The sequence below is a fragment of the Artemia sp. Qi Xiang Cuo genome, chromosome 14 (genome assembly GCF_049724085.1).
Source record: "Artemia sp. Qi Xiang Cuo chromosome 14, ASM4972408v1, whole genome shotgun sequence".
In the NCBI taxonomy this organism is placed as follows: domain Eukaryota; kingdom Metazoa; phylum Arthropoda; class Branchiopoda; order Anostraca; family Artemiidae; genus Artemia; species Artemia sp. Qi Xiang Cuo.
The window spans coordinates 9,262,211-9,278,581 of record NC_142807.1 but is presented as its reverse complement, the minus strand read 5'-3'; the positions used below and the strand labels follow the sequence as shown (position 1 = coordinate 9,278,581).

General features: G+C 35.8%; 3 protein-coding genes across 3 annotated transcripts in view; 2 read left to right on the top strand and 1 right to left on the bottom strand.

Moving 5' to 3' along the window:
* The window catches only part of LOC148944093 (uncharacterized), a 394,466-nt gene that overhangs the window by 81,732 nt on the left and 296,363 nt on the right, over positions 1–16,371 (top strand). The window lies entirely within an intron of this gene.
* The window catches only part of LOC148944098 (uncharacterized), a 329,735-nt gene that overhangs the window by 252,614 nt on the left and 60,750 nt on the right, over positions 1–16,371 (top strand). The gene's annotated exons all lie outside the window — the stretch shown is intronic.
* Positions 1–16,371, bottom strand: part of LOC148944099 (uncharacterized) — a 119,506-nt gene that overhangs the window by 88,379 nt on the left and 14,756 nt on the right. The window contains exon 2 of the mRNA XM_089100553.1: positions 10,814–10,931. Coding sequence (XP_088956679.1) covers positions 10,814–10,931 — 118 coding nt within the window. The remainder of the gene's footprint in view (positions 1–10,813; positions 10,932–16,371) is intronic.

Sequence of the window (16,371 nt, the reverse complement as noted above, 5' to 3'; positions counted from 1 at the left end):
CCCTTCCCCCCCCTCCCCGTGGATCCACCACTGAGTCATGCTCATTTCATAGTAACGAAAATTGGAAGACCCAGCTCTTTAAAGCCGTTAACGGTGGTATCCGCCGAACCAGAATAGCAGTAACTACATGTTTTCGTGCGTTTTTTAGACCTGTAGCAGTTATTATACTTATCAAGTCCTACTCGTTTTTTTGGTTTCTGAACAAATATGCCATTTTCTTAAAACTATTCTTGGACTTCATTGTCCTAGCGTTAGTAATCATTTCATACAGTTTTTGCCATAAATGCGCAGCAGCCAAAAAAATCAACTTTAGAATCAACCTCTTTCAAAGTCTCAATTAATTGAAATTATCTTTGAGTACTACTACTACTACTACTACTACTACTACTACTAACAACTCACCGCAGCACCAAGCCGCCTGAGGCCAACACAGCTACGCAAGCTCCTCCTCCAACTCAATCTATTCAAGGCCTCCCTTTTTACACCCTCCAATGAAGTTCCCATTTCTTTTAAATCTTTCTTTATGACGTCTTCCCACCCTAGACGAGGATGACCTGCTTTCCATTTAGCCCTAGACGGTTGGCCGAAAAGGACAATCTTCGGCTATTTTTCATCCTTCATTCGCAAAACGTGCTCTAGCCATCTCAATGTTTTTTTCATTATAGCCCTAGAAAGCGGGATTGAACCACATTTTCTGTAAGCCTACTGTTTGAAATACGGTCAGTCAGCCGGGTACCCAGAACAATCCTTAAGAAATTTCTCTCGAAAACATCTAGCAAATCTTCATCCACTTTTCAAAGCGCCCATGCTTCAGAGCAATATTTGACTACTGTCATCACTGTAGCTTCTAATATTCTAATCTTACTTTGCAGACTTGTCTTCCTATTTTTCCAAACTTTTTTAATTGTGAAAAAACACCCTGAGCCTTGGCTATTCTACTTTTAACATCTTCAGTGCTCCCACCATCTTCACTAATACTACTACCAAGGTAAGTGTAGCTGCCCAATTAATCAATCTTTTCATTACCCAACTTCACCTTTTCATCTTCACTTATTCCTAAAAATCCGAAAAATGAACAGCAGAGCCACTATTAAGTGAGACATAAGCGAAGGTCCAAGCGAAACATTTTTTTCCTCTGCGTGGCAACACAATTCATTTTAAATCAATCGAGCATTCTGAGTTTGATGAATGTGCTTGAATATAACATCTTTTGAGGGGGGGGGGCAACTTTATGATCCAGCCGTGTAAACGATCGAAGAGCATGCATTGAACACTATTTTTTCCTATCTGGCGATCAAACTACTCTCGTTTTCCCGCTACCCAACTCTAAAATTGTTTTCTAAGAATACAACTCATTCTCTTTTGCGTCTAGTTTTTCGCCACACTGAATAATAGCTTTTAATTGGAATTTTTTTCTAATTTTTTCGTACTTCATCCAGCAACTGCTGATTTTCTACGACAAGAATAGTCACTTTGTAATTTTGCGCACAAAGTGAGATAAATTCAGGCGTATAGCTAGATTTGATTCCCATTCCATCAACTTTAATTGCGGAAAAAAGCAAAAAACACCATTCAGGACAATTGGAGGTAATAATAGATACGCTGTGGAGATGTTCCAACCCAAGCTTCAAAAGGGCCCTTGCAACGTTTGTCACTGTTTTAGAACACTGAAGATATGTATTTATCTCCTCTACGCCTCCTTTTACCTATTGCAAATGCTATTCTGTCCCAATAGTGGCTAGTCCGCTTTTTCAAAAATTTTGTAATTTTGGATAGGAGGAAAATTTTGGATAGCAGGATGAACAGATCTAGGATCTACTAAATTAAGAGTATTAATTCAAAAATTAACAGAAAGAATGGATCCCAAGGAATTCTATCAACAGCGATTTTTTTTATCCGGACATTGGACATCCCTTTTCTAATCTTCTTGACAAACTAAGGCAAGTGACTAATTAGTTTTTATATTAGTATCTTATTTTAGTTTAGTTACTTCACGATCGCTCATTCTAGATTCACTCAAATACTGCTTAAAATGTATAAATTCATAAAGACAACTCGTATACACAAAAAATTAAATGGCTTTATTAGAAAAAAAATAAGATTTATTTCATAACGTAAAAAGTTAGGTAATTGTTTTTTCAAGACACTTTGAATTCCTTGCTTTCTTATGGATGGTGACATAATTTCATGTAATAGTTTAAAAGAAATTATAAATTTGCACAACATTCACATGCTGGAAAGATACGACTGTCTGATTTGATATACAATACGTTTTATCATTTATTGTACAAAAGTAATAACCTCGATGACCGTCAATCCAAATTCTGCTTCATAAACTTAAACACAAACTGTATTGAATCAATCATTAATAATGAATCTTATAACGTCCCCGATATGTAGCAGCACCAATTTTTATGTGACCTAAAAACACAATTTTGAAGCCTATAAGACGCCACCTGTCAATTCTTTGAAACATGATCAAGGATAACGCATCGTAGCCCCTGGAATTTATAGGGGTGGACAAGAAAGAATATCTGCCACATGACAACGGATTCTCAAAAACTATCAGCGAGCCACCAAAGTCTCGAATTATCAATGGTTTGAACTTTAGAGGGTTCTGATAAGGAAAAGAACGAGGTCAAAACAAACTGCCACTCTCACCTAGAGTGGAAAGTGTGTCCAGTATAGCCCATACTGTGGGCTATACTGGACAAAACTTAACTATAAGAGGAGCACCGAGAGAGAGCCTCCAGTACAAACAAAACAGAGGGAGAGGAGAAAAACGAAGACTGGAGTCAGTTGGCTTACTTGGGTTACCAGCAAAAAAAGGGTCCCAAATGCTAGTGGTTTCAGGCTTGATCAATGGCGGGCATTGCCATCGAGCAATCCATCCGAAAGAGGAAGGACAAACTTTTAACAAAATAAAACACTGAAGCATACTTTTCAAAGCAGTACCCCAGAGTAGAGAAAAGGAGGAGAGGAACTCTTTGGGCACGATGAGGGATCATGTCCCATTGTAATAAAAAACTTGGAAACCTCTGAGAAAAACGATGATATTTATAGCCAATTCAGGAATAGTAACTATCCCAAAAACTCACCATCTTTACACATTGGACAAAACTCAGGATTTATGTTTGACTTCACCATTCCCTGACACTTTCTGTTGTCACGAAGCGGTAAAAATAATTCCCCTTGCTGATAATTATCCACTTTAGTGCTTTCATATTTAACCTTGCCTTAAAATCAAGTTCCACCTCCCCCCATATTTCCTTTATTGTAGAATACAGAGAGAGAGACGGAATGATGTTCATTTTAACTTCGCCTGTAAGGATCCTTTCCTTTCGGGGCATTGGTGGGCAGCCTGTCCCAAGCCAGGAAAGGAGGAGGGTTGGGTGATAGGTTATCTCCTATACCCGTAAAAGATTACTGATTCATGAAACGACAACAATAAGCCTCGGACCCAATTGTATTTCATCCAAAACGACTTTCCACCGTCCCTGGACACTATTTTTGACAACAAACTAACCTTCCCGTCTTGCATTTTGGAATATTTGCACTGTAAACCCTGATACACAACCTGGCAGCATAGAAGTGTTATAAGAGCCCGTCAAACATATAATATTGACTTAGCAGCTTTACTAAAGCTAGATTGACAGGTTTTGGATCTATTCTAGTTGACGCCTATGAAGTTTTCTTTTCTGGCAAAGAAAAGAAGCGTGAAGCTGGCGTTGGCCTTGCAGTCAGCAGAGAAGTCGATGCTTGAGTTCGTCCCCAAAAATAAGAATGATGAAAGTCCTTTTGCAAGTTCGTAGTCAAAGCTGACAGTCATTGTTACGTGTGCTCCGACAAATGAAGCCGACAATTCTTTTATGAGCTTAACGATCTAGTCAATTCAGTACCTGAACACGATATTTTAGTTTTATGTGGTGATTTTTAATGCCATTGTTAGTAATAGCCATGGTTATGCAGTTGCAATGATTGAACAGCATGGTTTGTGTGTTATAAATGATAATGGTCTGCGATTGATAGATATGTAGTCCAAGCTGAAGCTAAGGACTATTGTCAAGTACAAAAGAACTATCAGGAGATTTGATGTGTATAAGCTAAGGGACAAAGACATTGGACAAAATTATTGTCTATCTCTCTCCAATAACTTTTCTAGTCTTTTTTGTGAGAAGAGGACAACATCTTTTGGTAAAATATGGACCCATATCGTGAAAAATGTGCAAAATGTAGCTGAAGAGACTCTTGGTTTTGCTAAAAAGAACAGAGAAAAGTGGATAAGTGATTCTTCTTGGAGACTCATGTCGGTGAAGAAAGAGGTGAAAATTCAACTAGACTCCAGGGACCTCAGTACCACCTATGAATATAAGGATTATGTTAAGAATAATTACAAAGAAGCCCATTAGGCTGTAAAAAGGTCAACTAGAGTGGATAGACGTTGCTCCCTCGAGGCAAAAGCTGCCGAATCCGAGGCTGCTGCTAATAAAGGTGATAGCAGGACAGTTTATCACATAACAAAAGAGATCACAGGAGATTTCAAAAAGCCTGCTACTGCGATTGAGAGTAAATCGGGAAGACTAACACACAAAGAAGAAATCGATAACAGATGAAAAGGGTATTTCCACGAAATATTATACTTTGCCCCTCCTGCAGACCCTGCACACCCCCCGATGCTTGATCTCATTTCCAATTGGATATAGGTAAAGAGCCAACTATTTCACATGAAGTAGAGACAGTACTAAGTAAACTAAAGGACGGAAAACCAGCTGGCATCGACGGTATATATTCTGAACTATTGAAATACGGTGCTAGAGTGCTAGTTAAGCCGCTACATCAAGTGATGATTCAGATATGGGACACTTTGAATACTCCCACAGATTGGAAGCAAGGGGTTATAGTGAAATTATTTAAGATTGATAGAACTGCTGATCGCAACAATTTAGCTATAGTCAGAACCCATTTAAACAACAGGCTAAAAACTCAGGTTGGAACCTGATTTCATCGAATATGTTCAGCTTGTTATGGGTTAAAACCGCCCACGCCTGCAGTGGCGAAGTGGGATAAAATTTCTGTACCAGAAGGCATCTGAATGTAATATTTTATAGTACAAGGAGAAACATTTGGTTGCCACAAGCTATTGAATGCATTTAATATGTATTTAGCCTTTAATATACTATAAAGCGGCTAAAGGTTTAATTCTATTTAAATAAATAAAATTGAAAAAGTAAAATTCATTTTTATAATAAATAAAATTGAATAAGTAAAATTTGAATAGTATAATTTTTATTTTCATTTCAATGCTGTAATAACTGGAAAAGAGAATATTTGTAGTATAATTTACTTTCAATGAGGCAGTAGGCTTTAGATTTATACAGTTAAGGAAGGAGGCATTAGCCAAATTCTTGTTTGTAGTGAAACTAAATTTATCGTTAACGGTTTTGGGAAGAAATAAAATTAAACTAAATATTTGATTATAACGATATCAGCTGCTGAAAAGCTTATCATTTCAAAACTTAATTTTACTGTAATTTCATTTTTATTTTCGATGTTGTAATATGTATGTAAGAAAATATTTGTAACATAATTCATTTTCAGTAAAGCCCCAATGACGCAGTAGGTTTTAGACTTTTGCAATTAGGGAAGGAGGCAGTACCCATACTCTTGTTTGTGGTGACTTTGGTTCCTTTCAATCTTGATTCGCATATTTAATTAAAACTTTATTTGTTTTAAGATTTATATATTCATTTACATTAGTACATGTTGTATGTTTGTTTGCTTTGACTGTTTATTTCATTTCTGTTCTTTTTGGATTTTATTTGTGCTACAATAGTAAAATATTTTGTTCGTTTTAAGCTTGATTCACTTATTCAATGTCAGCTGAACATGTTTTAAGATTTATCTATTCCTTTATGTTAGTACAAAAAAAGAAAAATGCAAAAGCAATACGAAACTTGAAAAATGAGTCAACATGAACAATACAAGAAGAGATAAGAAATCTAGAAAACAATATTTGTTTTAAAAGAAAACCAAACACAACTGACACCCCTCTCCCTCCCAAACAAAAGCAAACCAAATATATTTAAGCAACTCCAACCCCATCCAGATAATAAGAGTCCAGCCTAATACAGGTTAGAATTTATTTACTTGTAATTTTATTGATGAACAATTCTGATTTTCACCTTCTCTTCTTCACTTGATTAGTTGCAATCCCTTTTTTCTTATTGCTAGACGTTTCTGTTCTTTTCCGGTTTTTATCGGCATTGAGCATGCCTCGTTTGACACCATCTAAAGATATAAGTGGTCTTTTTTCTATCTTTCTTTGTCCTTTTTTGGTGGCCGGCGTTTATCCCCTCCCCCCGAAAATACACCCCACGGGAAATAACAGTCAGGGAAAATATCCCCTGGAAAAAAAATGGAAAATACCCCCCCCCCAGAAAGTATAACCCCCACGCAGCTGGTGGCTCTCCCATCTCTTTGGACTTCAAAAAAAGAACTAGAACTTTTAATTTCTGATCTAATGAGCACATTCCGAAGTTTCTGCGACCTTGAGGTGGAGGCGTGGATAAAGAAGGGACAACCCCCCTCCTCTACGGAACAAATTCTGCTCATTTTGGGGTTTAATGTTATTCTTGATTTTCATAATAACAGCGTAGACCAGAAATATACCCAGAAATCATAAAGGAGTAGATATGAATTTCACATTCTTGATACGTTTATTAAATATCCTTTTGTACCCTCCCCCCCTCCGTTCCAAGAAAACATTTAATGGAAAATACCCCTTTGCTGGCTTTTTGTTGGGAAATTTTTTCACGGCGGGGATTACCGGCGTGATTTTAAAAACAACCAGAAATTAAAGTCTTTTTCAAATGAAAGCGTGCAACAAACATTTTTAACCTGATATCGTCCGCAAGAAAGCTTTTGGGTTGAATTTTCAGCTAGAATGGAATTGTCTTGGGGGAATTTACCTGGAGTAGGGAAGGGGGATATTTTTATGTGAAAAAAGCTTTCCACCGTGGAATTTTTAAGTGGGGGAAGGAATTTTTATGGAGAAGACCCAGATTTCACAGGCATTATTTAAGAACGATTAGAAATTAAATTATTTTTTTTTAACTGAATGTAAGGAGCAACATCAAAACTTAAAAGGGACAGCAACTATTCCGTATAGTTTAGTACATAGTATACGTATACAGTTTAGTATAGTTTAGTACATACTATACGTAAACTTTACTATACGTATACTTTTAATTAATCGCAAGTTTTGACTTTTTGTCCCTATTCTTTAAGATCGACTTCTGAAACAGAATGGCCGTTTAATAAGAATAATAGGTATTTTTTAATTACCATTCATTCCTTAAGAAGGAGTGTCGGTGGGTGCAGATTGGGGACAGGGGATGGTGCCTGAAACCACCTTGAGAGAGCAGGATTGTGTGACATAATCTGATTAACAATCAAAAATTAAAATTTAGAGAGATATGTCTTTCAGGGGTGATTGTACTGATATAATGGTCCTCGAAGATCGGGAGAGGGTCTTCAGGAACAATTAAATACTTTTCAGGAATAGTTGAATACTAACTGGAGAGTTTAAAATTTGACAAGGTGGAGGATGGATGGAATAAATTTTTTTCTAAGCGTTTACTGCAACACGAGGGCCGTTTAATTAGAATAGGAAGCTCTTTTTTTAAAGTGCTAACAGCTTTAACGTAAAGAACAGGGTAATATGGAGGGGGGCAACCCTTCATGCAAGGAATATATCTCCCAAAATTAATATGCAAATTTTGTTTATCTTTTCATGTACGGCGAGCCAAATTTGAACCTGCATTAGTTGAATTAGTTGAAGCCGTCCTAGCTAAGTATACGTGCGCTGGGTTGTGAATTCTTTTTCCAAGGGGCAAGGGTTCAATCCCTGGCGTGGCCAGTTATTTGTTTAGGGATGCGAGTTAGTGGTGTGACTCTGTAAGGTCAGCAAGAGCCAACCCAGCTCTAAATAGGTACCTGGAGAAATCTGGGGAAGGTAAGCAGGAATGGTGTGCGAAAGCAAAGGATGGCTGGCCCCCCGCCACCATTGCATTTCCTGTCTGAAGGGTCTCGAAAAGGAGATCTTCACCCCCGGTTTGGAACTTAAGGGTCTAGTGCCGTCATACTTACTTACTTACTTTTTAGTTGAAAAATGTTCATAAATTAAATAAAAAAACAAGTTTTTTTTACTGCAAATAAGAAGCAGCATTAAAACTTAAGACGAACAGAAACTATTCCGTATATACGAGTGGCTGTCCACTTCTCAACGCCTCACTCTTCCCGCTAAAGCTTTCATTGTTTTAAAAGTGGAGTTGTGACAAAGTATCAAACTATAGTGTAAAGAGCGAGGCGTTGAGGAGAAAACAACCCCTTTCACATACGGAATAATTTCTGTTAGTTTTAAGTTTTAAGTTAAGTCGTTCGTTTTAAGTTTTAAGTTGTTCGTGTTGTTCCTTACTTTGAATTAAAAAAAAACTTTTTTTATATTTAATTCGAAAAAGAAAAGCCATTACCTATTGCTTACTCATAGAATTTGTTATCGAGAATTAAACACACATTTTTCGGGGAGGTGAATTTTCTCTGGGGGAATTTTCTGGGGGAAGTGGCGGGTGTGGGGGATGCCACCTCTTAAATATTTCTTCCTGTATGCTAAAGTATGACTTTTTATACCAACCTTTTACGAACAACAAGTGAAACACAAGGTTCGTTAATTTAAAACAAGAAGCTTTTTGAAAATTCTAAATAATGTTAGCGTAAAGAGCGAGATATTGAGGAGCGGGTACCCTCCTCATGGTTCTAGGCGTTCACCGCCCGTTTGGCGGTGAACTTAAAACATAAAACGAACGACTTGACTTAAAACTTAAAACGAACGACTTGACTTAAAACTTAAAACTAACAGAAAATATTCCGTATGTGAAAGGGGTTGTTTTCTCCTCAATGCCTCGCTCTTTACACTATAGTTTGATACTTTGTCACAACTCCACTTTTAAAACAATGAAAACTTTAGCGGAAAGAGTGAGGCGTTGAGAAGTGGACAACCACTTTTATATATTTAATAGTTTATGTTCGTCTTGAGTTTTAATATCGCTCCATAGTTTCAGTAGAAAAAACTGGTTTTTTTGTTCAATTTCTGAACATTTTTCAGCTAAAAAGTAAGTAAGTAAGTATGACCGCACTAGACCCTTAAGGTCCAAACCGGGGGTGACGATCTCCTTTTCGAGGCCCTTCAGACAGGAAATGCAATGGGGGCTGGGGTCAGCCATCCTTTGCTTTCGCACACCATTCCTGCTTACCTTCCCCAGATTTCTCCAGGTACCCATTTAGAGCTGGGTTGGCTCTTGCTGACCTTACAGAGTCACACCACTAACTCGCATCCCTAAACAAATAACTGGCCACGCCAGGGATTGAACCCTTGCCCCTTGGAAAAAGAATTCACAACCCAGCGCACGTATACTTAGCTAGGACGGCTTCAACTAATTCAACTAATGCAGGTTCAAATTTGGCTCGCCGTACATGAAAAGATAAACAAAATTTGCATATTAATTTTGGGAGATATATTCCTTGCATGAAGGGTTGCCCCCCTCCATATTACCCTGTTCTTTACGTTAAAGCTGTTAGCACTTAAAAAAAAAAACTTCCTATTCTGATTAAACGGCCCTCGTGTTGCAGTAAACGCTTAGAAAAAAATTTATTCCATCCATCCTCCACCTTGTCAAATTTTAAACTCTCCAGTTAGTATTCAACTGTTCCTGAAAAGTATTTAATTATTCCTGAAAACCCTCTCCTGATCTTCTAGGACCATTATATCAATACAATCACCCCTGAAAGACTTATCTCTCTAAATTTTAATTTTTGATTGTTAATCAAATCATGCCACACGATCCTGCTCCCTCACGGTGGTTTCAGGCACCATCCCCTGTCCCCACTCTGCACCCACCGACACTCCTTCTAAGGAATGATTGGTAATTAAAAAATACCTATTATTCTTATTAAACGGCCATTCTATTTCAGAAGTCGCTCTTAAAGAATAGGGACAAAAAGTCAAAACTTGCGACTAATTAAAAGTATACGTTATACGTTTACTTTAGTATACGTATATAGTTCAGTATAGTATATACTGAACTATACTAAACTGTATACTTATACTATGTATTAAACTATACTAAAGTATACGGAATAATTTCTGTCCCTTTTAAGATTTGATGTTGCTCCTTACTTTCAGTTAAAAAAAAAAATTAATTTCTAATCGTTCTTAAATAATACCGGGAAATCTGGCTAGATTTTCGGATAGTTCTGAAAGCTGGAGAAAAGAACCCACAGTTTTGAAAATAATTGTCTTTGTCGGATTCTCAAAATCAACTGGAGGAACAAAATTACCAACTCATTCATTAGAAAGAAGACTACACAGCCACTCGTTACTGATAAAGTCGTAAGCAGTCGGTCGCTATATTGGGGCTGCATGCTTAGAATGGGTAGCAATCGTCTGCCTCATGATGTTTGGTGTTGGACTCCTCCCGGAGTTCAACAGCGCGGACTACAGAAGGCTACACTTGGACGATACCAAGAAAAAAACACAGCGCACTCAAGATCATCCCTTGATGATCCTTGGCCGAAGACACTGCATCGTTGCAGCCTTATACGCCGACCGGCGTGGGAAGTCTTAAGTCTTAGTAAGTAAAAAAGCATATAAAACTAAAATCAATAAAAAAGGGAAAAGTAATTGAAAAGGATAAAAAAGGGCAGAAAAACAGCAAAAATAAAAAAATCGAAAAAGAAAACAGCAAAAAAGTTGTACTCAGAACTGTAGGGTCTTCTGCATATACGTCATCGCCTACTTCTGCCTCTGCCATTGCTCTTCTCATTTCAGGTGACGGTTTAGTGATGGTATCACTTCTCATATCCACAACACGAACCTAAAATTTAGGATAAAATCAATATGTAAAAGATTCACGTTTTCGTCAGTATTACCCTAAAAACTTCTAAATCTCAAATCGCCACTGCTATATCAAAAATAAGAAAACAGTTATATTACACAAATAACAACATAAGAATAGCAATAGAAACCATACACTAGTGAAAAAACAAAATATTGGGGGGGGGGGGAACACTGAAAAAAAAGTTTTAGCCAATTTTCTGAAAACATTCTTCTTTCTTGGAATATATTTATTGCATTTCTTACCTTAGAAGAGGAGCCAAGGCACCATTGCTCAATCCCATATTAATGGTCATGAAAAATTCTTACTCAAAGTATGTGCATCATTTTCCGAAATCGGAAAAAAGCCATAGCCCCATGCCTCCATCTACACCTGGATAAATCATAATTGAATAGTGCCTAATTTCTAAAATAAAATTCAAAATTTCTAGCTTGACCCTACTAAGAGATTGGTTATTTTACAAATGCAGGAACACAAAGGGACCAGGGTACACCCACCACCAAAAAACCTTGCGATATTAGCGTTACCCCTGCATCTTGCATTGTCTATTTTATAAAATTCACTGTTTTTTTTTTGATTTCTCCCCTTGAAAAACAATCATTCGCGCTTGCCATGGCGTTTGCAGAGGAAGGGGGTGCTCGGGGCTAATATTTCTCCGAAATACAAATTTTCTTAAATTTCTGGGAATTTCTTATTCAAATTGTCATTTTTTTTAGTGGACCCCCCTCCAAAAATATTCTTGCGGACGTTCCAGGCGCCTATAAAAGGAGAAACAAAATGTGATAAGTATATCAACATCTTTTCAAAAAGCATTTACTTGGGGTAGACCCACTTTTTGTGAAAAAGCATTATTTTCCCAATTTCGTTCTCTTGGAAACTGGAAGAAAGTCACAGTGTCATATCTAAACCCAAACGACATATCTGGTAAAGATAATTGTTTAAATTCTAATTGAATACTTCCTATTATTAAAAAAAAATCGAAGTTTCTAGCTTTACTCCCCTTCACCGCAGTGGCCTAAATTAATATAAATTTAGGGGGAATTTATTTTTGAAATCCAAGAGGGGGAGGGTAAATTTCTATTTTTTCTATGAAAATACATAAGAACAAAGATTTAAAATGAAAATACCACCAAGAAAGTTATTTTTCAAAATCTAGCGGGATCTAGGATGCACTTGCCCCCATTGCTCCCCCCCAAATGAAACCCCTCATCCCACCAATTGATATTTTAGTGGACACACTCAGGAACGTAGAGGGACTGCCCACTTTGGTACTTGTTAAGAATCTAGAAACTCGCGAGAAGTGAAGTTTCGTTAATGCTAATGAAATAGAACAAAATAGGATGAAAATATAGTAGTTAAGATACAAATTTGGACTATATTTTTGCACATTAGGGGGGGGGGGGGGAGCATAGCACATATTGAATACGTAACCTAACCTAGGTACTTTTTTTTCCCCTAAAACTCCCAAAAACTAAAGTTTAAACATAGTTCCCGGAGAGAGCAATACCTCACAAGCAGCGGAAACCTGTTTCTTCGTTAGGATTTCATTAGATTCTAGATACGGTTCATCGCGAGTTTCTGGATTCTTAACAAGTACCCCCCCCCTCCCCTTTCTTCCGTAGAAAATTGTATCTAGAATTACCGTCATTATTTTGTGTATTTATCATATAATTCACTTGTTTTTCTGAGAACCACCTTTCATAAAATAATAATAATAATAATCTATGCACCTGCACGGGCAGAACCAAAACGTGTTGATGATATGTATCTAGTAAAATATATTAGCCTATACACGCTTTTGGGATTAAGCTGACCTGGCGGTCCTCCATACGAGAATGTAATATTCAAATTAACGCATTGAGATTAATCAAAACCATACTTGTCCAATAATATAAAGAGTACAAATATATGGGAAGGGACATACGAAAATTGGCACATTTAAAAATGAATTTTGCAATGTTGTAACATATTTCCATTTACTCTTCTGCTAACACGGGGGGGGGGGGCAGGGACTGTTCCTCCCAATATTCTTAAAAAATATGTTTCATTTAATAAAAAAAATACATTCACTTCCACAGCAAAATTTCTTCCGCCTTTGATTTTGAAAATATTTTTTTGTGCATCTTCATTGGTGAAAAAAAGGTCAACTGTCAATGAGTGTGCGTTAAGCCCAAAAATATTCAGTTTTAGTTTAAGCCCACTTTAGTTGAAAAAGAAAATGGTTTGTTTTAAAGAATTGACCATTATTTATTTACTATATATTCCATCTCGTTCACTTCTTTCGTTATAATCCCATCCCCTTTGAAAAAGATGCTTGCACCTTTATGAACAAAGAGAAAATTTACTAAAGATAAAAAAAAAAAACAACAAATCATTGTTTTAGCATTGCCCCCATAGTTTACTATATATATATATATATATATATATATATATATATATATATATATATATATATATATATATATATATATATATATATATATATATATATATATATATATATATATATATATATATATATATATATATATATATATATATATATATATATATATATATATATATATATATATATATATATATATATATATATATATATATATATATATATATATATATATATATATATATATATATATATATATATATATATATATATATATATATATATATATATATATATATATATATATATATATATATATATATATATATATATATATATATATATATATATATATATATATATATATATATATATATATATATATATATATATATATAGATAAAAAAAAAAAAAAAAAAAAAAACATATAGAAAAGGGGCACATGCTAAAAACAATGATTTGTTGTTTTTTTTTTTTTTTAAAACATAACACTCATAACAGGGTATATAATAATAACAATGAAAAACTATAACAATTGCAAAAAGAAAACAAACAAAATAAGGCACATAATACCAGTAGAAAGGCCTCAGGAGATCGTGACAGCACACCATATATGGGCATAGAGTCCATAGGGAGAATGATTGTGTAATCGATTGGGAATTTGGAACACATGTGCTGTCAGTCATAAATCAAATTGTTTCCGGGCCAATTTGATTAATGTCTGACAGGTGCTGTCAATCATTAATCAAATTGTTTCCAGGAGAAGTCTATTAATGTCTTTGGTGTATTTCCAAGGAGAATTGTTTCTGGAAGTTTATTAATGTCTTTGGAGTTCTTCCAAGAGAATTGTTTCTGGGCGAATGTTTTGATCTTAGAGACGAAGAGTTTAACGCTGGAAAGGGTTTCTTAGTAATTTCAAATGTGACAGCGCAGGGATGTCAAAAACAAAAGGAACACGCAGAAATTACGTATAGGGATTATTTGGGCGAAACCGTTTTAGACATTTTATGGAATTATTTCGGCGAAACAGTTAGAGACAGGTTACACATGACACATGCCACATGACACAACACATGAGACATGACACATGACATATCACACGAAACATGACACATGACGAATGACACATGACATATGACATAAGAATGACGTAATCAACTAGGACAAATGGATTTTCTGAGAAATTGATTACATAATCGGTAGAACCCTATCAAGAGATCGTGACGGGGTTCATATATGGACATAGAATGATGTAATCGACTAGGACATGTGGATTTCGGAGAAAATGATTACATAATCAGTATATCTTTATCAGGAGGTCATGACGGGGGTCCATATATGGGCATAGAATGCCGTAATCGACTAGGACAAATGGATTTCTGAGAAATTGATTTCATAATCAGTATAACCCTATCAGGAGGTCGTGACGGTGGTCCATATATGGACATAGAATGACGTAATCGACTAGGACAAATAGATTTCTGAGAAATTGATTACATAATCGGTAGAACCCTATCAGGAGGTTATGACTGGGGTCCATATATGGACATAGAATGACGTAATCGACTAGGTCAAATTGATTTCTGAGAAATTTATTACATAATCAGTAGAACCCTATCAGGAGGTCGTGACGGGGGTCCACATATGGGTGTAGAATGACATAATCGACTAAGACAAACGTATTTCTGAGAAATTGATTACATAATCGGTAGAACCCTATCGGGAGGTCGTGACTGGACTCCAAGCAATACTTTTCAAAAGGCATTTCAGAACAAGTTCTTTTCTTAGTGACCGTACTAAACCCATTTTAAAATTGAAGTACCCTTTTCACCCACCACTTAGTTATAGGTAAGAGTTTGAAGCTTTACCTTAGAGTCTTAGCTTAGAGTTTTAGTTAGAGTTCTAGTTTAGTTTAGTTTTAGTCAGAGCAAGTTACTTTCTTAATGTCCCTCCTAAACCCATTTTCCAACATGAAGTACTTATCTTTTTCACCCACAACTATACTTTACAGCTTTTTGGATACCTCAACACCAATAAATACTTTTCAAAGATCATTTCAGAGCAGGTTAATTTCTTAATGTCCCTCCTAAACCTATTTTACAACTTGAAGTACTTATTTTTTTCACCCACAACTATACTTTACAGGTTTTTGGATACCTCAACACCAAGAAATAATTTTCATAGTCCATTTCAGAGCAAGTTACTTTCTTATTGTCCATCCTAAACCCATTTTCCAACTTGAAGTACTTATCTTTTTCACCCACAACTATACTTTACAGCTTTTTGGTTACCTCAACACCAAGAAATAATTTTCAAAGACCATTTCAGAGCAAGTTACTTTCTTAATGTCCCTCCTAAACCCATTTTCCAACATGAAGTACTTTCCTTTTTATTCACAACTATACTTTACAGCTTTTTGGATATCTCAACACCAAGAAATACTCTTCAAAGACCATTTCAGAGCAAGTAACTTTCTTAATGTCCCTTCTAAACCCATTTTCCAACTCGAAGTACTTATCTTTTTCACCCACAACTATACTTTACAGCTTTTTGGATACCTCAACACCAAGAAATACTTTTCAAAGACCATTTCAGAGCAAGTTACTTTCTTAATGTCCTTCCTAAACCCATTTTCCAACTTGAATAACTTATCTTTTTCACCCACAACTATACTTTACAGCTTTTTGGATACCTCAACACCAAGAAATACTTTTCAAAGACCATTAAAGAGCAAGTTACATTCTTAATGTTCCTCCTAAACCCATTTTCCACCTTGAAGTACTTATCTTTGTCATCCACAACTATACTTTACACCTTTTTTGTTACCTCAACACCAAGAAATACTTTTCAAAGACCATTTCAGAGCAAGTTACTTTCTTATTGTCCCTCCTAAACCTATTTTACAAGTTGAAGTACTTATCTTTTTCAATCACAACTATACTTTACAGCTTTTTGGATGCCTCAAAACCAAGAAATACTTTTCAAAGACCATTTCAGAGCAAGTTACTTTCTTATTGTCCCTAGTTAACCTAT